This window comes from Drosophila tropicalis, unplaced genomic scaffold (genome assembly GCF_018151085.1).
Source record: "Drosophila tropicalis isolate 14030-0801.00 unplaced genomic scaffold, ASM1815108v1 contig_562, whole genome shotgun sequence".
Taxonomy (NCBI): Eukaryota; Metazoa; Arthropoda; class Insecta; order Diptera; family Drosophilidae; genus Drosophila; species Drosophila tropicalis.
The window spans coordinates 494,837-521,222 of NW_027173037.1; the positions used below are offsets into that span (position 1 = coordinate 494,837).

General features: G+C 34.2%; 1 protein-coding gene across 4 annotated transcripts; it reads left to right on the plus strand.

Moving 5' to 3' along the window:
* Positions 1–1,696: 1,696 nt before the first annotated feature.
* Pgant5 (polypeptide N-acetylgalactosaminyltransferase 5) lies at positions 1,697–25,346 on the plus strand. 4 transcript variants are annotated; one of them, XM_068287482.1, is made up of 11 exons: positions 1,697–1,843; positions 2,181–2,271; positions 17,728–18,533; positions 18,615–18,967; positions 19,034–19,200; positions 19,275–19,593; positions 19,671–19,848; positions 20,108–20,288; positions 23,217–23,356; positions 23,418–23,651; positions 23,710–25,346. In XM_068287482.1, the coding sequence occupies exons 3-11, from the start codon at positions 18,354–18,356 to the stop codon at positions 23,854–23,856; spliced, it is 1,899 nt and encodes a 632-aa protein (XP_068143583.1). In that variant the 5' UTR covers positions 1,697–1,843; positions 2,181–2,271; positions 17,728–18,353; the 3' UTR covers positions 23,857–25,346. The 4 variants fall into 4 exon arrangements, with proteins under 4 accessions (XP_068143583.1, XP_068143582.1, XP_068143584.1 ...); XM_068287481.1 differs by lacking the exon at positions 20,108–20,288 and adding an exon at positions 21,793–21,973 and having other exon boundaries at positions 1,698–1,843; XM_068287483.1 differs by lacking the exon at positions 20,108–20,288 and adding an exon at positions 21,793–21,973 and having other exon boundaries at positions 1,722–1,833.
* The last annotated feature ends 1,040 nt before the right edge of the window (positions 25,347–26,386 follow it).

A 26,386-nucleotide genomic window follows, 5' to 3' on the forward strand; every position in this document is an offset into this window, starting at 1 on the left:
CAATTCATTTGAAAAATTACTTTTGACATTGTTCATTTAGAGCCACTTTCGGATAATCTCGAACAATTCCACAAAATATCAAGAAAGTTCGTATCACGTTTAAGGGAAACAAAGTAAATCAAGTTTTCCATTTCTATAGGAGCTGATCAAATATTGCATTAGCTAACACAAAAATATACAAACACTAAGATTTACGAAGGTTTTTAAATTATCTCAGCTTAATGTATTACAAAACAGACTAACGAGAATCAACAAAACATATTTCAGAAGATAAAAACACAGATACTGTGAAAATCAAACTGCTGTTAATTGTTTTTTTTTTTTAACTTCGATACGGAGCGACATTGGAAATAGTGGTGAAAATAAAATATTAATAAGTTTAAAATATTCTGATAACTGTCCCAAAAACACAATTACGATCTTTAAGAAATTTATATTTTCATAAAACTTTGATTAGATTTTACATTAAATCCCCATACAATTGAAAAGAATTTAAGTTTCCCGCTTATAGATGGTGTAGCCAGACTGTACAATCTTATCGGTCTGGCATCTCACAACGCAGTTAAACGATAGCCGACATCCGATAACTTTCATCCGATAGCGTCGATAGCCGATAGTTTTACCCCGATAACGTCGATAATTTATGGCTCGGGCGAAATCGGCCTTATGATTGTTGTTGCAGTCGAGAGACAGTGCTGCCGTTGTTCCACGAGCCAATTAGCAAAAAAAACAGCCAAAATAATCAAAATGCAGAAAAAATAGCTGAAACATAAGCTGATTCATATACACATTACAAAAAAAAAAATATAATTTTCACAATAAATGAAAAATAAGGTAAATGTTTACTATTACTACTCGGGCCCAAAACGCGCTTAAACTACATAATTTTGGTATCAAACGAAAGAGAAAAATTGCACGAGCACGACCTCAGGTGCGATTTATTTCGTAGTTTTTGAGTAATTAACAAAAGAAAATTAATATTTTTAGCGGGACTATAGCTAAAAGTAGCTTTTTCCGGCTAAAAAAAGCTGTTCAATTTTGAGATGGTGTTGCCGAATGCCGAATTTTGGATACTCGAATACGCGGGCTTTTTGAATCTTTTGTTAGCACTATTCTCAACAAACGAAAATATTGTTGAGTTTACAATATTTCTTGATTTTATGGAACAAATATAGTTTAGAATACAATATTCGGCTGCTCTGGCAGCCGAATATTCCTCGACTTTTGAGTTTAGATTAAAATATTTGGCTACCAGGGCAGTCAAACAGCGCGCCAAATAAAAAATAGCGTTTGACAACACTGAAATCTAGCTTTACCCGATTTTTCCACTTTTCAACACTGAAATATCGAGTAGTAATAGTAAACATTTACCGAAATTAATATTTATATTATATATATGTATGTAATGTAATTCAACAATGACATTTCGACAAAATTAATTTTATATACTTTTTATATAATGGACGTTTTGCAAACAATTTAATATCATTTCTCGCAAAAAATGTTCCAGATTTTGAAATTCTACAGTTCTAAATAGTTACTTATTTTGTTCTTTATTTTCTAAACTTATTTTTCAAAAGATCTGACTTTATAACTCTCAAAATTGAGAGTAGATTTCATTGAAACCTGTTTTACACACATATTGCTAATACTGCCAGCAGACTCTGGCCACATTGTCTCACATTTTCATGCCTCAGTCTCACAGTACATTTTTTTTATTGTTGTTTTTGTTTTCAAAGTGGAAGGTTGTGCGGGCGGAGTTTTTCGTTAATAATTTATTTATAATAAAAGAAAAGAAAACCATAGCAATTAATATTGCTCGCGTCGGTGGAAGTGAGTGAGTGTAAGGCAATGATATAAATTGTTTATCAATTTTTAATTTTGTGCAAACGACAAGAGGCGAAACCACCACATACACATGCATACGTGTGACATACACAGATGTATATACACACGCGCACACATACAACAACTCCAATAGTAGCCGACACATAGTGGTAGTGGTGTGGAAGGGGAAGGCGCGGTTCTCCCAATAGTAGGAAATTTTAAACCGGGTTTTTGTTTTCTTTAAGAAAAAGTTAATTGTAAATGGAAAATTCGCAACATATTTTAAGCTGATACGGCTGCAACTACAAAAACGCCTCAAACAACCGCCCTCTTCCCTCTATCATCTTCCACAGGATTTGCCTGAATTTTCCCGCAGCTTCATCAACGTACAGATTGTGTTTGTGTGTGTGCGTGTCTACGAGAGAGAAACAGAGACAGATAGAGGTAAGCTAACGGCAATTGTTATTATCTTCTCTTTTCTTAAAATTTTGTTGGTTTTCCTCTTATTTTCAAAGTATTTACTTATATTGAATGTGTTTTGTAAACTTGATTCTGATTGGATGTCTCTCAATTAAACCGGTTCAAGAGAGAAATGAAGATGCGGCACGGCTCCTGCTGCTGACTGCAGTCAGAGTTGTTCTTGCAATTCTACTTTACAACCCAACCGTATTTACAGGTTCTTTATCCCTCATTTTCGCTCATCTCTGCTATGTCGTGCCCGGCACAGTGGTACCAAACATATTGCACATTAGGCGAATCGTCAAGAATTCGTTTTGCTTTTGTTATTTTATATATTTTTCTGTGTAATTATTGATGATGACGACGACTGCGTCGGCTACGTCGTTGGTCTAACTAATGTGATTGTCCATTAGGCTATAGAAATGGTGGGTGGGGTGGAGTGAGGGGTGTAGCTTATCAAGTAAACTCAAGATAGTGAAAATCATACTTAAAGACAGCCTCTCCCTCCCAATGTTTGTGTGTGTGTGTGTGTGAGTGCTTGACCCCCTGTGTGTCTTCTCTCTCCCTCTTTCTTTTGGTCGTCGTTATTCATCCTTCTCTATAATGTGCAAATGAAGCTATAAAACTGGCCCCAACTTGGCCTGCAGATCATCATTTGGCCTTGATTTCCTTCCTTCTCTATTTCTCCTACCCCCCCTTATTCAACTTCTTGTGGCAAAATGTTGTTAGAGAGAAAGCCATTCCCCCGAGTGTCATACCTTGCCACAAGTAGTAACAACAACAAAAACAACAACAGCCATTCAGTGTGTTAGATGCAGCATGGTTTTTCAGATTTCCCCATAGTTCAAGCTGGTCTTATACTCCACTCGTAATTGTCTAGATTGGGTTGAGAATGCTGAGGAGGTGATGAAAATGTCCATCATCACCTAAAAACAGGAACAAGATGATGATGAAGATGAGATGACACAATTTGTTTTGTACTTTTTTTGTACCCGCCATATCGAATGGGCTCAGTGTAGACCAACAGGTAAAAATCATTGTGAAATTTTTTTATTTTTGATTTATTGGAAATTTTAAACAAATAATTAATTGTACGAAAGGGTGACTTTTTTAAAATGTTTTAAGATGAGAAAATATGCAAGTTTCAATTTTAGAGAGCTTGTTAAAATTGAAACTTGCATATTTTCTCAATATATCGGCCAATATCTCACGAATAAATTCTTTCATATTGGCTTAGAGTTTAGCCAAAAAAAAAGGTACATTAAATCAATCTCTAAAAGGAAAATAAATTTAGTTTTAATCTTTTTCAAGAACCGAAATATAATCAATTCAATTGTTTGTCAATCTTAAAATCGTGGCCAGCACTTCGAAATTCTGATGGTATAAAAAAAAATCATTTAAATTCTTTAAAAGTGAAACTCCTGCTTTAAACATCACAAAATAACAACTTATCTTTTAAGTTCTTCTCCAGAAAGACAACACAAAAACATCTCAATGAGTATATGTATTTTAAATCCTTTTGTAGGAAATTAAATTTTGAAATCACCTCAGACGATGCGAAATGAATGCAATATGAATTTATAATATTTTTTGAATGCATTCCAAAAACAAATGTTTTAGTGTCAAGCCTGTTCTAAGCGAATCGTACTTGATTAAACACCAGCCGGTCAGCATCCGCATAGCTATTATTGACCATCATTGATTGCAAACAGAAACTCCAGAAAGACAAACAGAAAGCATGGAAAAAGTGTATCCGAAATAAGAGCAACATCTGCTGTTGCATTCTCGCTCCGTCTCTTTCTCACTCACTCGTTTTTTGTGGTTGTAAATGACAAGCGGCAAGTGAGTGTGTCCGTGTGCATCAAGTTTCCATAATCATCATCAGCATTGGTTGGTATCCACTTCACTTTACTTTATCATCTGACACACACACACAAACACATGGTAAAAACGAGTTAATGAGTTTCAAGCTCAAGTTGGATTATTGCCTTGAAATTGCAATTGGCCTTAGCCACCAAAAACACCCGCAACAACAACTTTGGGTCACAATTACAAGCATCATTGGCCTTATTTTTGCTTTTTTCTGTTTCTTTTCTGTTTCTCCCCCAACTGTTTCGATTGTGTATGTGTTTAAGTGATGGAACTCTAGCTGACGTTGTCTACGTCGCCGTCGCCGTCATCGTCGTCTGTCAACGTGTATTTACTCAGCTTGGGGGCTTTGAAACTGTGTGTGGAGCTTCCGAAAATGATTACGCGGCAGATTTGGGTCTTTTTGAACACCTTTTGAGATTACTTGGAGACTTCTACTTTTTCACAATTTAGTCTATTCTATTTTTAGTTTACAAAGAAAATGCGGCGCAAAGGGGAGGGCAGAAAAGGGTCGAAGTGAAGACTAAACCCTAGTTCCGTTTTTTTTTTACCTTTATTAGCTCGTTTTTGCTTACGCATCTTAAAAGACACGGAAAAAAAACAGTACGAAAACATTTTCTACTGCCGCCACAGTTTTTTCTTTGTTGTTGTTGTATTCTTGTTTACCGGCAAAAATGTGTTGGCATGTTTTCTATCTTTTAGTTGGTGGCTTCTATACATGTGCATATATACATATATATGTATGTATATGCATATATGTATACCCTGTAAAGATTATGGTAATCGAGAGCTATGATTCACTTGGCTAATTCACAGAGTTATGAATAATTTAAACAAACATTTTCATATGAAAATGAAAGTAAGTAGTGTGTGACGAATGCAATATACCCTTTTAGATAAAAACTTTAATCTAAAACGTAATGAAAACAAAATTGATTAAATGTGATAAGAGATTGTAGAGAGACACTTTAATATGGTTGACTTTAAGTTTCATTTCGAGAGAAATGTGATAAATGCGAGGTATAAAAAATAGAAGATTCAGATTGTTTGTCTTTCTTCATGAAATGTATTAAACCGTCATAAAAAACTGGTTTAATGTTTTAAAGTTTTTTGAAACGCAACATCAATTCAAAATATGTGTCTAAAATGTCTCATTCCATGTTGTTCATTTATACTGACTTACCAAATTGGACAAATTTGTAACGAAACGTCTTTCAATTTGTAGGCCATAAGTTCGTGGCTGGGATAGCTGGTGGCGGCGCTGAAGTGTTGATGCCGGCCAATTCATAAAAAGGGGTATCAACAAGTCGTTATAAATGGCTCTTGAGTTATTTTTGCATTTCATTTGGTCTGGTTTATGGGTTTATTTTCTTCATCCTCTTCTTCGTCATGTTGTGTGTTGTTCATGAGGTTGCTCTTTACGGCTCTTCTCTGTCTCTTGTTTTGCTTCTCTTTCTTAAAAATTTCTTTCAAATGTTGTGGTTGGTCTAATGAAAATGGCTTGATTATTTACGAGCATAAATTAAAAATTAACAGCACACTGAGCACACACACACACAGATACAAGCGCACGAACACAACTAACACACACACACACACACTAGCATAGACGCAAAGCGTAATTCAATTATGTTGCATATATTTCATATTGCAAAGGTAGCGAGAAATTTATGAGGCATGCCCTCGCATTTTTTGGCCCAGAAGGCCCTCCAACGCAAGCAACCAAGCAAGTAGCCCCTTTGGCACCTCCCCCACTACCCGGGGTATCCGCTAGCTCAGCATTTTTGCCAAGGTTGGCAACGCGCCGCAACGTCAACTGCAATTCAAACAAAACGTGTTTTATGTTGACGTGGGCGTACTCCACCCACTTCTCTTCCCGTCTGCTCCACTCCCCTCTCCACACTACTTTTCTTTTTCAGTGCGATCAACTATTAGCGCATGAAGTTAGTTCAAATAACTATCGGTTAGATGACACAAAATGTTTTGGGAACAAAAGATAACATTTGTTTAACATAATTTCGCACTCGGTGAAATAAATTGGAATGAGAAAAAACACAAAAAAAAATTAAATTAAAATCTAGTCACGTGGCTTTGAAATTTGATTGCCAGACAGAGACTCGACTCTACCACTCAAACTAATTGCTTATGTCACTCAGAGTTAAGCATATTATTTTTTGTCTTCTGTTTAATTAGTTCAATGCATTTTCCGTAAACAAAAAAAGAGAAACACAAATAGGCCCTTCTACCACAATTCATCCCTCACCCCTCCGCAACATCTTCACAGTTGGCCATTAAGCTTAACTTGTCTCATTTTATCGAACATGGCTTTTTTTTTTTTGCTATACTAAGGAGCCATTTTCAGAACGACAGAACAAGATGTCAAAAATGTGCAACCTCTCACAGTGGTTTGACATTTAGACCAAAAAATATTTGCCTATTCGGAGACGAGTCTTCCACAAAAGATGTTTCTGTTACGGCAAGAAAGGTTTAAGCTGTTGCTACATTATAGGTTGATAACGTGGCCCAAAACTGATTGCAGTTAACTCTTTGAAAATGAAATTAAGCCTCTAACATTTCAATCTTTGTTGCTGAAACAAAACTTTTTAACACTTATTTTGTATCTTTTTTTCAAAGAGATTAAGCATCATTGGGTATCGACTAATGAAAAAATTACAAGCAAAATATCGAAGAGAAAAAGACTCCGAAATCTTGAGCCCCTTTCGACATTTTATAAACTTTTGAGCTCTACCCAGACTGCAGAATTCGAGATAATCTAACCAACAACTTGAGTGAAGAATAATTAAAACTGATCTTAATAAACACCTTTTCAAGGAGAACGCATATGAAATGGATAAATGAATTTCAAAAGCCGATAACTGCGAGGATATGGAGCTCCTACCTCCAGCTCAATCCCATTGGCAAATATAGGAAAACAGAGAAACAGGATAGAAGGAATATTAATTACAGCTAACTTTTCTGTTAAGCAGGAAAAAATAGAGAGTTTTTAATTACAGAAAGAAATGACTTTGAATAACTAATAGGGTAAAGTTTGTAATCAGAGTAGAGGATACGGAAGGGATCGTACTAAATCTAGTTTCCAACACTATGAATTATAGTTAAAGAGAAAGCGTACTAAGACCAACAATTAGAAGAAAACATGATCAGTTGCTCAGTTTAATGAACAACTCTTTTTTGTTCACTTACTCATGAGTAAGTTAAGTAACCCAACACTACTATAAACAACCTAAATGACATTTAAGTACTAACTAAATCTTCCATTACAACGCCAACCAGCTGATGTTTTTGCTTAAGATTGTGTTAATCTAACAACAAAAACAAGATTAAATTCCATTCATTTTTAAAAACTTTACAATAATCAAAAGAACGTGTGACTGGCGCCTAAAAGATATACATAGGATTCTACCAGTCTATAGATATTGTATTTTTTTTAGTTGGAATAACTTTTGAAATGCTATCCACTGTGGTAGTTTATGGCACTTCATTATAAACATAAAAACGTGATGCTGGTCCAAAAAGAAATATTTTAGAGAGTGATGCCAAACATTCTCTACCCTGTTGAAGATTATGTGGTTGTGTAAGCTCCCAAAAGAAAATGTATGCCATGGGGGGGATAGAGAGAGAAAAAAGTAGTTTGTATGCCATGTGCTTGGGGGAGATTCTATTGTCATGGACACGCCAAAAGGGATGGACTGGACCACCGACAACATACACACACACACACATCCATTCATACACATAGACACTCGAATATCTAAAGTCTGACTCTGACGCCGTTTCATCTGTATGTCTGTCGAGTCATTCAGTCAGTCAGTCACTTTACATGTTACTTAGGGACCATGAACAATTGTCCCCTATATGCCATGTTTTGTGTGAGTGTGTATGTATGTGTGTACATGGAAAAAGATAGTGCAATAAAAGTGGCACAAGGCAGAATGGCAAGGAGGAAAACGATTAAGTTAAGGCAATAATAAGGAAATAACATTTTAATGGCTCATGGCAAACGGCGGCTTCAGATGGATAGCGAGAGAGAGAGAGTGCAAGAGGGAGGGAGAAAGCCGAAGGGGAAATGGAGGGAGAGCTGTGTCGTTGACATCAAAACCGCAAAAATTACCAAATAATGTCTATATCATATTATCATCTGTGCTACTTATATGTATTTAGGTTTATGCGGGATACGGGCAAAAAAATAAAGAATATAAAGAAAAAGATCTGTAAACATATTTTTTGGAGCACTATTTATTTAACAAAATTTAAGTCATCACAAACTAGTTATATGTATTATCTGTGGTTCAAAACACTTGAAAAACCTAAAACCCGATTCCTTAGTTTCTAAAGAACTGTTGTCGTGTACTAAACACTGAGCGTCATCGGGTTAGCGATCCCCCTTCACCCCCTCCGTTGTTGAACATTGAATAAATTGGCTTTTTTAACCAATAAACTTAACCAATATGCTATAAATTTGTTGTATTATATTAGCAAAAAGAGATTAGGAAAGACATTTGTAATATTTAATGAGATCATTATTTGTCGATTGACAGAATTGAAGGATATAAAAAAGTAAAATATTAAACATATTTGACAAGGTTCTTCCCATTGGACTCACATCCATTTTTTCGGACTCCATCCTACAAACTTCCTCAACAAGTTAATAACTGTAATATTTTTAGGCTGAATCACTTAAGCATAAAAAGGCAATACTATCGGTAGTAGAAAGTCACCTTTTGCTTCTTCGAATCTATATTCTTGACCTTTGAACTGACTTTAAAGGAAAGGTAAAAAAGACTATTTACTGGTCAATTTTAAATTTTGTACATTTAAAAAGCACTTGTATGCACATTGATAACACCAAAGAACAGCAGACAAACATTAAAATTTTGTACCTGACCTTCTTAGCGATATGTGGGCTACAAATTTGAGATGATAACAAGGTAAAAGCATTTTCATGTTGCATTTATCGATTCTAGTGATCATGTTAGACATAATTCTTTGGGGCAAGATTAGGGCATTTCCATTTGCAGATATGGCCAGGATATGTTACAGAAAAGATAACCTATCTCTGGTAAAAGTCAGGGACACCCCAAAACAGTCCAAGAGATAGAAAACATAGAATACAGAATACGATGTATCGACTGAGGTTCCCGATTCAAATATAAAATGGCATTCAGTTATTTGATTGTGTACTGAAATGTAGCTTAACTGCTGATCATCTCTGAAAATATAATCATATTTTTAATAGATATATTACATATTAAAGAAGGTTTTCTTTAAGTGTGTCCCATACTTTGAACTTCTTTCTTATTATCATCCACATACATTTGTTTCCATATAAGTACATATGTGTGTGTGTGTGTGTACCTAACCCACCTCAATCATGGGTAATTAGTTTTAAATACATAAAAACCTTGACTTTTTTGGATTTTCTTATGCAATTCTTGTGTGTGGCATAATAATTAGTTGAAAGAAGAGGAAACAGAGGGAAAGGCAACAAAAAAAGAAAAACCAAGTTAATGATGCGGGTCGAACTAAGTTTGCTCAGTGTGCTCTCACTTGGTAACCCAAATGTCAAAACTCGCAAAAAAAAGTTTAAATAAAATGTAAAAAAAAAACTTTTCATTTGTTCCACTTTATGTTCTGTCTCTTTTGTTTTATACTAGAAAAAAAACCAACTTTGTTTTAGAGAATTTATAAAAACCGCAAAAAGAAAAAGTAAACCATTTTGTTTTTGTTTTTCATTCTTTTTTTTATTTAATTCTTTTTGTGTGTGTGTGTGTGTGTGTTGGGGTCTGTGCAAATGAGCAATTGCTATGCAAACCGTTTTAACCGCATTTAGCATATTTCTACTTTCTAAACGCCTCCACCACGTCACCAAGCCCCTGCCCTCTATGTGAAACTTCTGCTACATTAAACTCCCCCTCCCCCAGCATACTCCCCCTGTGACCCACCCACCACCACCATTACCACATTTATCCAAACAAATTCTTTTTCTTTCTTTACATCTTTTTGTTTTGCCTTCTCTCTATTTGCTTTTAATTAAAATGCGTGTCATGAAATTTTTTTTTGGATTGGATTTTGGGTAACAAAAATTAGCGCAAAAAGCATTTTATGAGATTTCCTTAAAGAGAGACAGAGAGAAAAACAAAGAAGAAGATGCGGACAAGCTTGGAATAACTGATAACTGTTGATTATCAGAATGAAGATGATGATAAAGCTTCTTCTGACTTCTTTGCCATTTCTCTTGATTTGTGTTAACAGGTTTTTTTTCTTCATGGAAATCATCTTTCATCATCTTGAGAGCATTAGAAAGAGAAATGTGCTTGGTTTAGGATCTTGATATCAATTGATTAATACCATTAAAACCAATGGGGGGCTTAAATTCTTAGTCATTTGTTCTCGAGTTTCGGGTTTTTTGTTTTCGCATTTGCTAAATAGGCTTAACAATTTTTTTGTTAAACAAAACACATGGGTCTCCGGTAAAAAACAGAGAAATATTTAAACAGTCTTTTTTAGTCTTAATTCTCAAAAGTGTAATTTGCACCATAAAATAATTAAATATTTCAAACAATTGTTTTTACATTTACTTTTCTTTGCCCATTTATAAGGTAACAGTTTGCCAGACAAGTAAGCGCACTCGTTAAGACAAATACAAATTCTTTGGAATACATTTTATTTAAAATTTTAGTAAACTATCTTAATTATTACTGAACTGCTTGAGATTGATTACACTGCAATATATAAAACTAGCGTTACGCACTAAACAAAACTGAAAGTAATACCGATCTTTGCTTCAATTAGTATTTTAGTCATATTATTTTTCCATTTCTTTATTATAAATCCTATTAATCAATCAGTTGAAAGTCATCAAAAAGATGTACAAAAATGTAAAATAAAGTTTATGTTGAATAGCATAGGCTTGGGCAAAGAGTTGAATTCGATGGTTTACATACCCTTCTCTATCATGTGTGTTAACTTGTTAGAGAGGAAAGGGCAAGTAAGAGCATCCAAGTAAAAGGGCATGTGGCTTAATTTCTTAACCAAACCCCTGAACCCCCCGTTGATCCGCCACTGTGCTGATGTAAGATTACCTTAAGTCAATGAAATTTTAAGATAAACTATATCCCATTTGAGTGAGGAGCCTAAAAATCTAAGGTAGAAATTCAAGACAAGCCAAGTCTCTAGGGTATTTTACTTATGTTACTCTCATCCGTGTGCTGATTTGATAACGAATATCTAGACGGTATTGATGGGCAGTTAAAAATTAGCATTTTATTAAGAGAAATTGCGAGCCGTGTTGTCATCAACACACACATACTGCCTTTCATCTACTATGTATGAACAAACTTATATACATACTACCATAGCCGACACATCATGTTGTTGTTGTTGTCGAGTTAGTTCATTAACCTGACCGAGTCTGGTCTGACAACAAACGCCGCATCGCATTTGTTTATGACTCCAAAAAAAATAAAATGAAATACAGAAACAACTCGGATTTAATACTAAATGTTTTGTGGATCGTATGTATGCGTTCTGTGATTTTGAATATCTTTTGGTATTTATAGCGCTAATTTGTATCATTTTCAGCTGCCAAGGCGAAATGTGCATGCCAACATGAAAGTGTAATAAATTTATTTGAGTGCTGCAAGTTGTAAATTTAGCGCACGATGAGACGAGACGAGAACGGAGATTAATCGCTATATATGTACATCATTTAAAAGGCAAGTGCAGTGGGCCTTCCAATTCACCTAACGGAATTTATATATAATGGGCAAACTTTAATTGTTTCAAAAATAAAGGCCTTTTGTTTTTATATGTGCCAAAGAGTTGGCCTTAATGGAGCAGCAGCAAAAAGATGGGAACATTAGAATGATGAATTTAACCGCATTGAGAGAATGTGCTTTAGAAATTCCTGTGAATGCCTGACAGGCTTCTTTTTTAAAATTATTACAAATGCTTCAAGTATTTGTTAAATGATGTAATGTAAATTTTTCGATGAATGGAAATGCAACTTAGGGAACATTGTAAAATGAACTGTGCAATATGTTGAAGCGTTTTTCAAAAATATAAAAGAAATACGAATTGAAATAGCGTTACCTAAAATAGGCGTTGGTATTAATTTTAAGGTCAAACTCTACAAATAAATGAACTACGGCAAAAAGGGGATATTAGACATTAATTCGAGTCACTCTTGGAAAAGTGCCTAAATATGAATAAGTTGTAATCTTCTATTGATTAAGATTAAATATAAAGTAAGAACCACACTTTATATTTAATCTTATTTAATCTTTACTCTTAGTTGAAGCTGTAATATTAAATTACCTTCTTTAGTCAGTGCCATAAAATTAAATTTTCACAAAATTACAACACACAACTAAATATTATAAAAAAAAAACTTATATTTTGGGTGAAATCCAATTGACAGAATGCATCAGCAACTATTGTTGAAAATTGTCAATTGCAATGCATGTGAAAATTTTTAGTGTGGTTAATGATTGGAAAATCAGGTAAATCGGTCGGTCAGTCCCCCTAAAATGTCGTTTGGTCGGTCAATGGTCATCCGGCTATAGTAATTGTACAATTTCATTAATTGCATTTAATTGCTGACGTTTAAAAAATGTTTTTTTCCCCTCTCTTTTCATTGTCTGTATACTTTGTTTTGTAGTCGTTTTAGTTTTACGTTGCTTTGCGGGCGCTTTTATTGTCGTTTTCGTATGTGTTACAATTTCATTTGGACAGTCAAAACGTTGCATAGCTTTTCATTAATGAATTACTCAATAATGAAAGAAGAAAGACTGAAATATTAAACTTTGTTAATGAAATCAAAGAGATAAAAGGCAGAGGAAGGAGGAGGAGGGGCCATGTCATCGATCACTTTTGGCGCTTGTCAACTGCCGTTATCTTTAGGCGGTAAATTTGTTGTTGTTGTTGTCACAACGCTCACTTGCCTCTCGCCATTTCTACAAAAAAATAAAAATTGACACAGATTTTCATCAAATTAATTGCTATAAGCAAGCTTTTCCCCTTCCTTCTTCTTTTTCATTTCCCTCTGTCTCTGTGTGTGTCTTTCAAGTGGGCGCGCGCTCAACAAGCGTGCCAAAGTGAAAAACACAAGTGCAGCTAACACACACACACACAATCACATATCCATACATATGTATATGTCACACATATACACTTAGATGCGGGCGTGTCACGCCTTCTGACGCCCTCGCTTATCAGTAGCAATAAACAGCTACCAAAAAAATAAAATTACTTTTAGCGTGGCGCTGTAATATTACTTTATGTGGCAAAACCGATTCTAAAATACTCTCTTAAAGAGATGGACACGGGCCGCCAAGGGCTTTAACTCCGAAATGTTCAATTTTTTTGCTGATTTGGGTTAAACTTAAAGCACAAAAGGCAACTTCGAAAATCCTGTTTTCCTTCTAATTTATTATTATTCCGCCATTTTTATTGTGTTAAAAACGTGCTTACGATGTTAGATACACATCTAACATGCCTTTTTTATGCCTATTTTTCTGAACAGAGCCTTTTGCATGGCGCTAAATATTATATTACTGATAAGGTATTTTTGAATATAGACTAAGCCAAGCCTTAAAACTTAATTCTGTGTTTGTGCTGGGCCCAGCCTAAAAAATTAGTTCGAAGCTTTCAGAATTTTTTGCTCTCCTTTTTACCTAGCCAGTAAAGATAGAGTATAAAAATGTTACTTCCGCTTTGTTGGCCCCGAGATAGGAACAGAGAGAACGAGAGAGCAATAGCAATAAGAAAGAGACAGATTGCGAGCGAGGGGAAGTAGAGGTGAATATTTCAATTTATGACAGTTTGACAGTTTTTCGATTTTACGTGCTGTGCATATTTTTGCCAACCAATTCTTCATCTACCCTTCGCTCACTCTATTTTAATTAAAAACACAAAATTAAATTACGAAAATTTTCTAGTTAGCAGCAGCCTTGTCGATGCAGTAAAAAAAAAAGAGGAAAAAAATGAAAGCAAAATGAACACAAACAAAAAGCTTATCAACTTTTGAAAGCCACCCACAAATACCAACAGTACGAAGTGCTGCAAAGAGTGTGATAGGAGATGGGTTTGAGGGACGAGCGGGGTTTCGTACTAGAAATCAACGCACAAGTTCACAAAAGCCCGCGGGCTGCCTTGCCGCCTGCCGCCTGCCGCCTCCTCATGGCGGCGTTCTTCTACAATTGAGCATACTGCTAAATATTCGTCCCACTTCTCCGTCATTCCATATGTATGTATAACCATACATAAATCATCAATTGTTGTTGCCGCAGACGCCAACGAATGAGCCGAGAGAAGGCACAGTGTCTCGAAAGTCAAATAGCATGGGTGAAGTTTTTCAAATCACAGCTTAGAATCAAAGTCCTGACTAGGGAAGAGTTATATGCTAGAAGCGGAAAAAAAAAAAAAAAAAGATGTAAATCAAAGTTTTGAATGTTAATTTACCTGTCCCTGCCTAAGTAAGCAGTGCAGTAGAAAGAAAGTCTTAATGCAAAAAGTCTGTCCGCTCTGTATTAAGTCTTCAACTATCCAGATTAGAAATCAGCCATGATGGTTTTGTAGATCTTGCCCATGAAACAACTAGACCACAAAGGGTTTCTTGCTCATTTCTGCTTGGTACTGGGACAAGTTGTATTCCCAAATAGTATATTAAATTCATAATGCCCAGATCACGATCTAGCTCTCTAGCACTCACATGAAAATCGTCCGGAACGAAGCACAACTTCGACGCTTTCTTAACCGTTTTTGAAGATTGGCCCAGAGCCTATTAGCCTTCCCGTAAACGTTTTCAAAGATACCACACACGACATCTTCTTAGAAAAACTAAATTAAATACCATTCACCTAATACTAATTTTGAGTGGTTTTGGACAGGTGGCTTAAAGTTGAAATATTAAACTTTGAATTTCGAATATAATCTGTTGGTCCATAATTTAAGTTTATTTTCACCTCGCGGGACACTGTGCTGCCTTGGGGTTTTCTGGCATTTTCCCACTTGCCGCTCAATCTCTCCATTCCACGCTCCACTCCCCACTCTTGCTTACCACTCTCTTCCGCTATTTCTCTGGCATTGTGTGTTGTTTACTATGTTGCGGCTTGTTGTTATTGTTGCTAAATGTTTCTGTTCCTTCAACTTGAGTTGCTGCTAATTCAATTGCTTTGAATTGAATTATAATTAAGTGTTAATGTTGATTTAATAACATTCCTTTAACACTGATTATCTATGATCAGCTGTTAATTCCATCTATCTCTATTTGCCTTGATCTCAATTTCTCTCTATTTTAAAGCCGAGCCGACCGGCCTGTCAATTAGTCATTTAGACTAAGCATGACTGTACTTTAAATTGCAAATCTCAACCGTTTTTTCGGTATATACATATGTATGTATAAATTCATTTGACATAATGATAATTGAATTGTTTATAGATAAATATATAATTGCCCTAATTGAAGTCCAAACACACACTCACAGACGTGTGTTTGTACTTATGTATATACATATGGCCAAAATGCTGGTGAATGTTGTAAATCCATATTCAAATGAGCCAGAAAAAGAGCCATTCAAATTTGATTAATTACATGTAAAATAAATTGAATTTAAGCCATTTTTTTCTCTTTGCCACACTCTCAATATGTATATATTTCTCGCTCTCTGAATTATTAATGTATGTAAAAAACAGCTTTTCACAAAAATAATTATTACATAAAGTGTTTTTTGGTGCTGTTTTCTTTAATTTTTGTTGCCCTTTTTACACATTTTCAATGCGTTGTTATTAAATTTATTATTGAAGACCTTTGCGAGGTAATAAAAAGGGCTCTCCAGTGTGTGTGTGTCTGTTTCAAGGGACATGCAACTGCATATTTTAACAGAGAAGAAGAAGCCCCCGAACCGGAGCTTCCATCTTGGGTTGGGTATGCCGCCTCACGAATGCTTTTCGGTATGAGCAAAAAAAACTGGTTTTGGGAGCAGCTCTCTTACCAAGGGGACTCAAGTCTAGTAGTTTGGTTGTCGACGTCGTCGCATGCCTTATGAATGATTCAAATGCACGTTATGTGCGCAAAAAAAAAAAAGAAGAAAATACCGTTAAGAGTTGCGCTTTTTCTCTTCTTTTTGTCTTTGGTATCTTGTGCCCCAACAACTTTTCAGCTGGTTTGTGGCATTTCTTTTTTTTTTTCGTTTTTCAATTTTGTTTCGTCGTCTCTGACCTTTGTCAATGGAATTTGGCTTGGCATTTTCGGGGATTTTGGCTGTGAAATTATGAAAACGACAAAAATGGGATTAGCTTTGATTTGGTGTTATGGCTCGTTTTTGTTCGCTTTCGACGGAAAATTTCAGTAAAACAAATGGCAAATACGGGTATTTTTTACCTCTCACAAATGTCTAAACATTCATTGTAGTAATGGAAATAATAGTTTGTATACGTTAATACAGCTGAAAAGATTATCAATGTTTTGATTTAATTTGAAAATGAAATTAAACAAAGGTGTTTAGATCAGTTTGTCATAATAATAAAGAGAACTTAAATTCACTAAGACCGATGACACATGAACAGCTTATCTCTTTTGTCTAGTAGAAGAACAGGCAAAACGATTCAGTACACTAGTGTTCAGAAATTTTGGTGCCAGGTTATCATATTAATTTCTTCCGAAAACGCTTTTTGCTGGCTATTATTGATAACAAAAACAAAAATAGCCAAAAAAAAAAAAAAAAACGATTGTGGGATACTGCAAATTTTGATAAATTAATTCTAGCTTCTACACTTCTACGATTAAGTAAGATTTGCGTAGCTTAAAAAGTAGACAAAAAACAAAAACGATATAAAATTATAAAAACATAAAATTAAGAAACCTTATATAAATCTTTTCTAAAAGTTATTCTATTAAATGATTCTTAGAGTAAATCTAATATTCGATGAAAAATAAACAAAAGGTATTGATGTGGATCTTTGCAAGCTTTTTTTGAGTGTTTTAAAAACCAGAGCTAAACTATGACTATTTTCAGAATCAGACACTTCAAATTATCCAAGAAATAAATACACAAACGAAGAAATAAACGATATTATAATTCCTCTAAATATAATTTTAATTAAAATAAAAACACAAACATAGTTGCTATTTTTTATTTCCATTTTTTTTCTCTTCAGCTTATCTCTAATTTTTGAGAATGAAAAAAATTTGATTTTTCTGAAATACAAAATTGTCATAAAAATTATCAAATTGTTTTTTTATTTAAAGTTTAAATAATTGTTGAGTCATTTTAGATATAAATTTTTTGCTTATTGATTATTGTAATTGTTTCGATTTGCCAAACACGTTTTTTTTTCTTTCGGAAAATGTGTCAATTTTGATTCATTTGTCGATAAATTATAAACAATTTTGTCTCATTAATCAACAAATAAAAACCTCATTATACAATAAAATGAAATCATAACTTTGAATTTTTTTCTTTTTTTGGTCTTTTTTGTTTGAGTGTGATTTACTTTTATTTTTTACCGGTTATCTTATTTGCTTTTTTTCACTCTTTTTTCGTTTTGCAGTTCGTATAAATTTCAAGGTCGTCTGGTCCGGCGGCAGGAGGGCATGAGTTGGCCGTGGTGTCATTATCATTGGACCTGGACGTTGCGATGCACTGAAGAGTAGAGAACTGATGAGGAGATGCCACAAAAACAACATCAACACCAACAACAACAACGAGAACAAGGTCAAGACGAACTTAATGTGGTGAATGGTCAGTTAGCATGAAACGTGTGAGAGAGACCGTGGAGAAGAAGAGAACAGCTCCCATATGTGCCAACAACAACAACAACATGAATAATTTACAATTAAAAGCTTGAGGGAGCAAAGAAAAAAAAGTCTGATAACGAAAAGCAAAAGCAAAACTAATACATTTTTACAATAAGAATTCGAAACACGATCGTCAACAACCAACAACAACAAATAACATTTTCAAACATATCCACGAATGGGACACACATGATATAGTAGTAGTTACTAAGAAGAAAGCATCGCACATCATCAAACATAGGCGAAAAAAAGAATACTATAGAACATTATTTATTTTCGCAATAGACGAAGAAGAGACCAAACTGTCCATCTTCTAATTGTCCGTTAAGTTAACATAGAACATAGTAAATAGTCATCCTCCACATCGTCAATTGTAATCATGACGTTTATAAGCTTTACACGTAAAATGCGCGGACGCATGCGTTCGAATACCTGCCGTATTGTCCTATTAACCTCATTGGCCTGGGTCATATTCGATTTTGTGCTAATTGCCCGATATTCAGATTGCATAGGCAAGGATGGCTGGCGGTGTAAGAGAGCTGGCGAATATGATGTTGAGGTGAGAGTCAACCTGAAACACCAAAAATATTAACCATATTACTTAATGATTGCATTCCTTTTTGTTTATCTTTATTTGCAGCTACCAAATGCTGAGCGTTTGGTAGACGATAATCAATTAGTGGATGATAATGAAATAAATACAGAAAAGTCATTAGACGGTGATCCATCGGCGGGTAGCGCTTTAATAATGGGTCAAGGCTTTGCACCAGGCGGCATCTCAATGACCTATCGCAGTGTGGTACTGAAAAAGTGGTTCCAAGCCCCCACAGTGCGTGAACAACATGGCCAGCCTGGCGAAATGGGCAAGCCTGTGAAAATACCCGCAGACATGAAGGAAGTGATGAAAGAGAAATTCAAAGAGAATCAATTCAATCTATTGGCCAGTGATATGATCTCATTAAATCGTTCCCTAACAGATGTGCGACACGAAAAGTAAGTCTCCGTATAGATATGCATGTGTATACTTATTTTATACTATAAACTTGATTTCTGTTTTAGTTGTCGTCGCAAGCATTATGCCTCAAAATTACCAACCACCTCAATTGTCATAGTGTTTCATAATGAGGCCTGGACCACTCTATTGCGTACTGTATGGAGTGTTATCAATCGATCGCCACGATCACTGCTTAAAGAAATTATCTTGGTGGACGATGCCAGTGAGAGGGGTGAGCCTACTATACTTATTTCCTTCTTGTCTTCATTTGCTAACAGCTTATGTCTTTCTTCACCTCATTGTTAGATTTCCTTGGCAAAAAGTTGGAAGACTATGTGGCCAAGTTGCCAGTAAGGACGTTTGTTCTACGTACCGAGAAACGTTCAGGTTTGATTCGTGCTCGTCTTCTGGGTGCTGAGCATGTAACAGGTGAAGTGATCACCTTTTTAGATGCACATTGTGAGTGCACTGAGGGCTGGCTGGAGCCACTTTTAGCCAGAATTGTTCAAAATCGTCGCACTGTCGTCTGTCCCATCATCGATGTTATCTCGGATGAGACATTTGAATATATCACAGCATCCGATTCAACATGGGGTGGCTTTAATTGGAAGCTAAACTTTAGATGGTAAGTGGACTAGAGATGAAGCCTTTTTTAACGATCTTAAGTTACTATCTCCGTGTTCGCCCCCACTCTCCAAAAAGGTACCGAGTGCCATCCCGTGAAATGGCCCGCCGGAATAACGATCGAACTGCTCCACTACGTACACCCACCATGGCAGGTGGACTCTTCTCCATCGATAAGGATTATTTCTATGAGATTGGCTCCTATGACGAAGGCATGGACATTTGGGGTGGCGAGAATCTGGAAATGTCATTCCGTGTAAGGCAAAGTCATCATTTATCCTTTTCCCTCTTGTTTTTCCTTTTTTTCTTAGACGCAAGCCAAGCCGCAAAAAAAAAAGTGTTGCCTCTTTACCAGTTGAAGTCTTTACTTGTTAATTTTTACCAGAAATTTTATCAAATCGTTTTGTTCATGTCTTTTTTTTTTTTTGTTTTTATTTTTCTTATATCACCCCAAAATTGAAAAAAAAAAAATAATCTGTATATCAAAATGAAATGATACCACAAAACCATCTCAGATATGGCAATGTGGAGGAATTTTAGAAATTATCCCCTGCTCTCATGTGGGCCATGTGTTTCGTGATAAATCGCCGTATACCTTTCCCGGCGGTGTGGCCAAAATTGTGCTACATAATGCGGCCCGTGTGGCCGAGGTGTGGCTGGACGAGTGGCGTGATTTCTATTATGCAATGAGCACAGGTTCGCAAAATATAAAAAACAACAACAAAACAACAATTCCAACAAACAAACAAAACTAAAAAAACAATTAACAAACAACAAACCAAAACAAAATAATAAGACACACAAAAATCGATTATATATCTTGCGTGCATTATTATCTAACTCATATATTTTTTTTCTTTAGACTTTTAAGAAAATTTTATATATGTATAATTGGCTTCTACAATATGCTAACCAACAACAACAACAAACAAACAATAATTAAACAAAAACATCAGCAAAAGGTTGATCAACCTTTAGGCTCTATAGAAACTACTAAAACACTAACCACAACATCCAAAACAAACGTGTTTTTGTGAGCATATAAAAGCATCAAGACCTTAACATAATCTATACGTAAAGATTTTGTGTAACTCGCTATTTCTCTCTCTCTCTCTTTATATATATATATATATATTGTACACAAAGAGATATATATAAAAAACTAGCTAAACCCCGTATGTCAAAGTAAATCGGACAAACTATTAAACGATATCTCGTCGTTTGCTTTTAAATCCAATTTCTTTTCTATTTACAAACAGCACTTTTAATTTAGTTTCTTTTTTTATAATTTTATTAATGAATTTATTCATCTCGATGTTCTCATCTCCCTTTCTGTTTTATTTTTGGTGTGCTCATGTCCGTTTATTCTATGAAATCGGGACACTCCATTCTTACTTAATAGGTTTTACATTATTTTCCTTCCAAAAATCCGACTAAAATGTTGTGAAACTTCACATATTTTCTTTGATAATGCCATCCACAATAATTGTTGCTTATTTAAAACTATATTTTACGCATTTATTTTTTAAAAATTATTAATTTACATTTATTTTATTAGTTTTTCTTCCCACACACACTTGTAACTAATATCTGATTTTTTCTTAAATTTATTTTTGTATTCAAGTACATATTTTTAATTCATGGGGAATTGTTAGTTCTACTTGCTAAAATATAACGACTATTGATTAGTTAGTTAAGCCAATTGATTACTTATGAGGCTTTAATCGTTAGTTCATGATAGAGAGATGCAAAAAAACGTTTGAATTAACAAATTTCATATTTCCTATAAAATTTAACAAAAAAAAAACTGTAAAATTTTTACATTCTTAGGAAACAAACATAGTGCCCATAGGTTCATTAAGATAAACTTTTTATTTAAGTAAACGAAGAAAGTTAAAAAATGTAGCCAAAGGAAAAGCTTAAAAGTTTCATTCTTTCGGTTTTTCTCTCTTCACTTAAGGAGGAGCATTTTTCTCATGGTTTTCTGGACTTTATTTAGCCAAACAATTTAAGGTTCACAAACAGGCAGGCACTCGTTAGATTTGCGCTTGGCTTAAACTATAACGCCAAACCCATGTTTGATATATATTTCTATATGTATGTAAATCTTTTTCTCCCCAACCCCCCACCCACATTCGCTAAACCCAACCCAAAATACCAAACCAAAAAACATCAACCACAAAAACCGCCACCCTACCAGGTTTGGATGTGTGGCGGTATCCTCGAAATAGCGCCCTGTTCCCGTGTGGGTCATGTCTTTCGCAAGTCAACGCCCTATACCTTCCCAGGCGGCACCACGGAAATTGTGAATCACAATAATGCGCGTCTGGTTGAGGTTTGGCTGGACGACTGGAAAGAGTTCTACTACAGTTTTTATCCAGGTTAACAAAAACATAACAACAAAAATAAAAACCAACAAACAAAACAACAAAAAAAACTCCACCGAATGCTCTTCTTTCCTTTCACTTTCTCTCATATTCACACTGTTTTTCTCTTTGTCTCTGTCTCTTAAAAAATGTTCTGTTTTGTAAATGTATGCAGATACATATATATTCTATATATATATATATCAATTTATCGAGCAAGTGGCACGTTCTGTCTGCATAATGCAAATTGTCTGTCTCTATAACTGTTTCTACAAAAATATACATATAATTTTTACAATATCCAACATAAAAATATCTATATATATATATAAATCACCTACTTTACCCACCCATCTTATCTGATTTATATGGCATGGCCACGTGACAAAACCACCCAAACCAAACCTAACTCCACCCAACCGCCCAAACCACCAAAACTGAATCTGTTCACCATGTATATTTGATTTGCAAATTGTTCGTCGGTTTCTTTTTCCTTATTGTTTATCGAGTTTTCTTTTCTGTATTATTTTTACTACTACTATTATTATTATGTTGTTTGTGTCCCACCTTTTTATGAACATCATGTTTTTTTTTCTGTTTTTGTCATAGTTTTTTTCTCCTTTGTTTTTCTACTTTAAGAATCACCTAAAAAGTCCAATTGTGCTGTCGATTGTTTCTTTATTTTGATTTCGTTCTTCCCAAGCCCCCCAAAAACACGCTCTAGAGCATGTAAATATTGCATCTGTCTGGTTTTATTTTCTATATGAATATATCGGGGGGTATTCACATACAAAATAAGACAATTTTATTGTTAAAAATTGTACAAATTTAGTCATAGGGGTCAAGAAAAATCGATTTTTTTTTCAAAAAGTTTTCAACATTTACTCATTTCAAATTAAAAGTCATATATATAAATACGCATTGAGTTAGATTGTATGCTAATTAACCATCATCTGAATGTGAATACTCTCGCTATGTGTACATACTTAATTGGTGTTAGTAGTTGTTACTATTTTAAAGTAACTTGTTGCATGTTTACATTATATGTATGTATATATATTTGTGTATTAACTTTTGTGTGTATATTATTGAATAATTATTTTATAAAATTGCTAAATGTTTAATGTGTACAGTAATTCTTCTCATAACTAACTTATTACTCATCATTTAACTAATAACACCAAAAACACACACTCACATAGTTTGATTTTTATATCCTAGCTAATGAATAATATCGTTTATCGAAAAAACCTTTTAGGTGCTCGCAAGGCTTCAGCTGGCGATGTGAGTGATCGTAAGAATCTACGAGAACGTCTCAAATGCAAAAGTTTCCGTTGGTATCTGGAGAATGTATATCCCGAGAGTTTGATGCCCTTGGACTATTACTATCTGGGCGAGGTGGGCACTATATCTTAGCAACTTAAATATATTTCTATATATTTCTTGACAATATTTATAGATACGCAATGCGGAAACGGAAACCTGTTTGGATACCATGGGCCGCAAGTATAATGAGAAAGTGGGCATTAGCTATTGCCATGGACTCGGTGGCAATCAGGTGTTTGCCTATACAAAGCGTCAGCAAATCATGTCAGATGATTTGTGTCTAGATGCATCTAGTTCCAATGGGCCAGTCAATATGGTTCGTTGTCACAACATGGGTGGCAATCAGGAGTGGGTCTATGATGCAGAGGTTAGATGAAACACTTACCTCCTGTCAATCAGAAATTAAACTTTTATGCTTTTTACAGGAGAAATGGATACGTCACACAAATACGGGTCAGTGCTTACAGCGTGCCACACGAGATGATGCAAATACGCCATTATTGCGTCCCTGTGATTATAGCAAGGGTCAACAGTGGCTTATGGAATCAAAATTCAAGTGGCAGGCCCACTAGCTGCTAAACTAAGCTAAACTAACTAATCTAAAAAACAGAAAAACAAAAAGAAACCTAACAAGATTCAACTCTAAACTATGAACTTCCAATTTTTGTGTTGATTTAACGCATTTTCGTTTACTTAGCCTTAGGTTTATAATTTGATCATTATTTCAGTGTGACAATGATTGTAAATGTATATGTGTGTGTGTGTGTGTTTTGCGTATGAGAGTGTGTGCTTAATGCATAATGTCTTCCCAATTTGATCTGTGTGTATGAATGAGTTTAGTTATATACATATATATACTACATAGGTATATATAAAGATAATAATGTAATGTACATTTATAAAGCGTCGACCAAGTACCAATAAATTGGCATTTAAATGACACATTTTGTGCTTCACGAAATTGGAAAAATTTGCTAAAATGGAAAACTATAACTAAAAATATCGCCACATGTGTCATAGCAAAGCATTATAATAGATTCTATAAAATCCAGCACATTCCTAACTACATTTATCAAATGCAAGGAGGAGAGATCATTAAATACTTGAATATCTAAACTTTCATCTAAAGATAATTTGCAAACACATCAAATACATATTGTAATTATGATTTGTAAAATGCCATGATTTGTCACCTGTCGATTGAGTTTTAATTTGTCAATAGCTCATAGCTCAAAACATTATCTGTTAACTAACTGACCATCTTGTCAGATCTATCAAATCCTTATTACGTTTAATATTTGAGTATTTCACTCCTTCAACTCCTTGCACATTTCACACTTTTATACTATTCCGATATAGTTATAGTCCCGATTCGTATTTCCAATTAATTTCATAATAGCACGAGCCATGGTCGAAACGATATTGATTCGGGATTAATAGCCTTTCCATGTTTTTCCTATTTTAGTTAACATTTATGTGCAAAATTAATTTTTAAGGCCTCATCACAGGTTGTTATACTTCGCACTCTGCTCTACACTTATATATATAGTATATATATCGAAAGATAATTCGTTGCTACTCCATATCAAAAGAATGCAAAATAAAAATATAATGCTTCTCCAACCATAATCATTATACACTTAAAAAAAATCTCTATATAATTGCACGCATATCATAACTACAGTGTAAAAACAAAAATAAGGAAAACCAAATTATTTATAAACAAATTATGACAATTCAAGTCTTGCGTAAACGAAAAATGTTGTATATAACTTAAAGTAGCTATACAAAAATATACATTTAAATATAAATATTTATATATATATATATACATATGTATATATGTATATGTACATACATATATATACACCATATGCAAAGCAAAAATAATAAAAGAGAAAGTGTACTATAAATGGCATTTAGTTGTAAGTTAATTGACTAAGTTCGTAACTATATTAGTTTTAAATGAAAAATTTGCAACCACAACAACAACAGCTCTTCACTAACTAATCATATACAAATATATATATATCGATATATATGCAAATATTGCTCAAATGAACTTTACTCTCTTTGCTGTTGTGTAAATATTTAAACGAAAATGAGAAAAGTATTCAATCAAAAAGTAACCTGATTAAAAAGAAATTTCACAGTCCCCGATATACTATACATATATATATGTACATATGTATGGATCTAAATAGATAAAACCAAGCCACAGATAGACACAGGCCAAGTAAAATCTTTTAGCTAAATTAAACTGAGAAACAAAAAACAAATAGTTTATGAACATCAAATATAAATAATAGTAACTATTTTTTAACTCTGGTGACGGTGCAATTTTAATTTTAGCATTAACCTTAACATAACCAATCGGAACCCTCGAAAACAGGTTGGCGGACCTCGATAAACGATTCTCCTATAACTCTACTAAAATACAAAAAAGAAACCCAACCATGAACCGCCTATACAATTATATAGTTTACTATATATATATACATACATATATATAAATCTTAAAACAAGAAATCATTGTTGAATTATATGTTTAGCTAAATATAATTTTACTATTTTATTAAATGTAAAATCTCATTCACAAAAAGAAAAAAAATGGCAAACAGGAAAAACTGATTGTAAGCAAGACATTTTGTAAGCAATTTTTCTTTTTAAAAACCTTTTTGTTTGTTTAGAGACTTTTTAAATTTTATAAATAAAACAAAGAATGAAAAATTAAGAAAAAAGATTCACATATACTTTTTTCATTTGTCTCAACCAAATAAAGGTGATCATAATTTTGGGAACTCTTTAAAAAAGGGACTTGGTTTTATTCGTAAGCCATCTTAAATATCCAAGGAACACGATCAGCACTGCCACGACCACTGCGAAGTTCATATTTTACGCAAACTCGGATAATAATAGGATCTTTTTTTAATTTTAAGAAACAAATTCAATATTTTTTTAATTTTATTTAAATAAACTTCATTTATATCAGATCTGGTGCTCAAAACAAAGGAAAACTTCAGTAATATGTTCAGCTGAACTGCTTGCGCCTCCGCAAATTTGAACTGCTTGCTCCCTTGCACAAAGGGAACTGCTTTCTTT

Coding starts and splice junctions, on each gene's coding strand:
- Pgant5 (XM_068287482.1), top strand. CDS start 18,354: ATGACGTTTATAAGCTTTACACGTAAAATGCGCGGACGCATGCGTTCG. Junction 18,968..19,033: donor ACAGATGTGCGACACGAAAA/GTAAGTCTCCGT, acceptor TTTCTGTTTTAG/TTGTCGTCGCAAGCATTATG. Junction 19,201..19,274: donor GGACGATGCCAGTGAGAGGG/GTGAGCCTACTA, acceptor CCTCATTGTTAG/ATTTCCTTGGCAAAAAGTTG.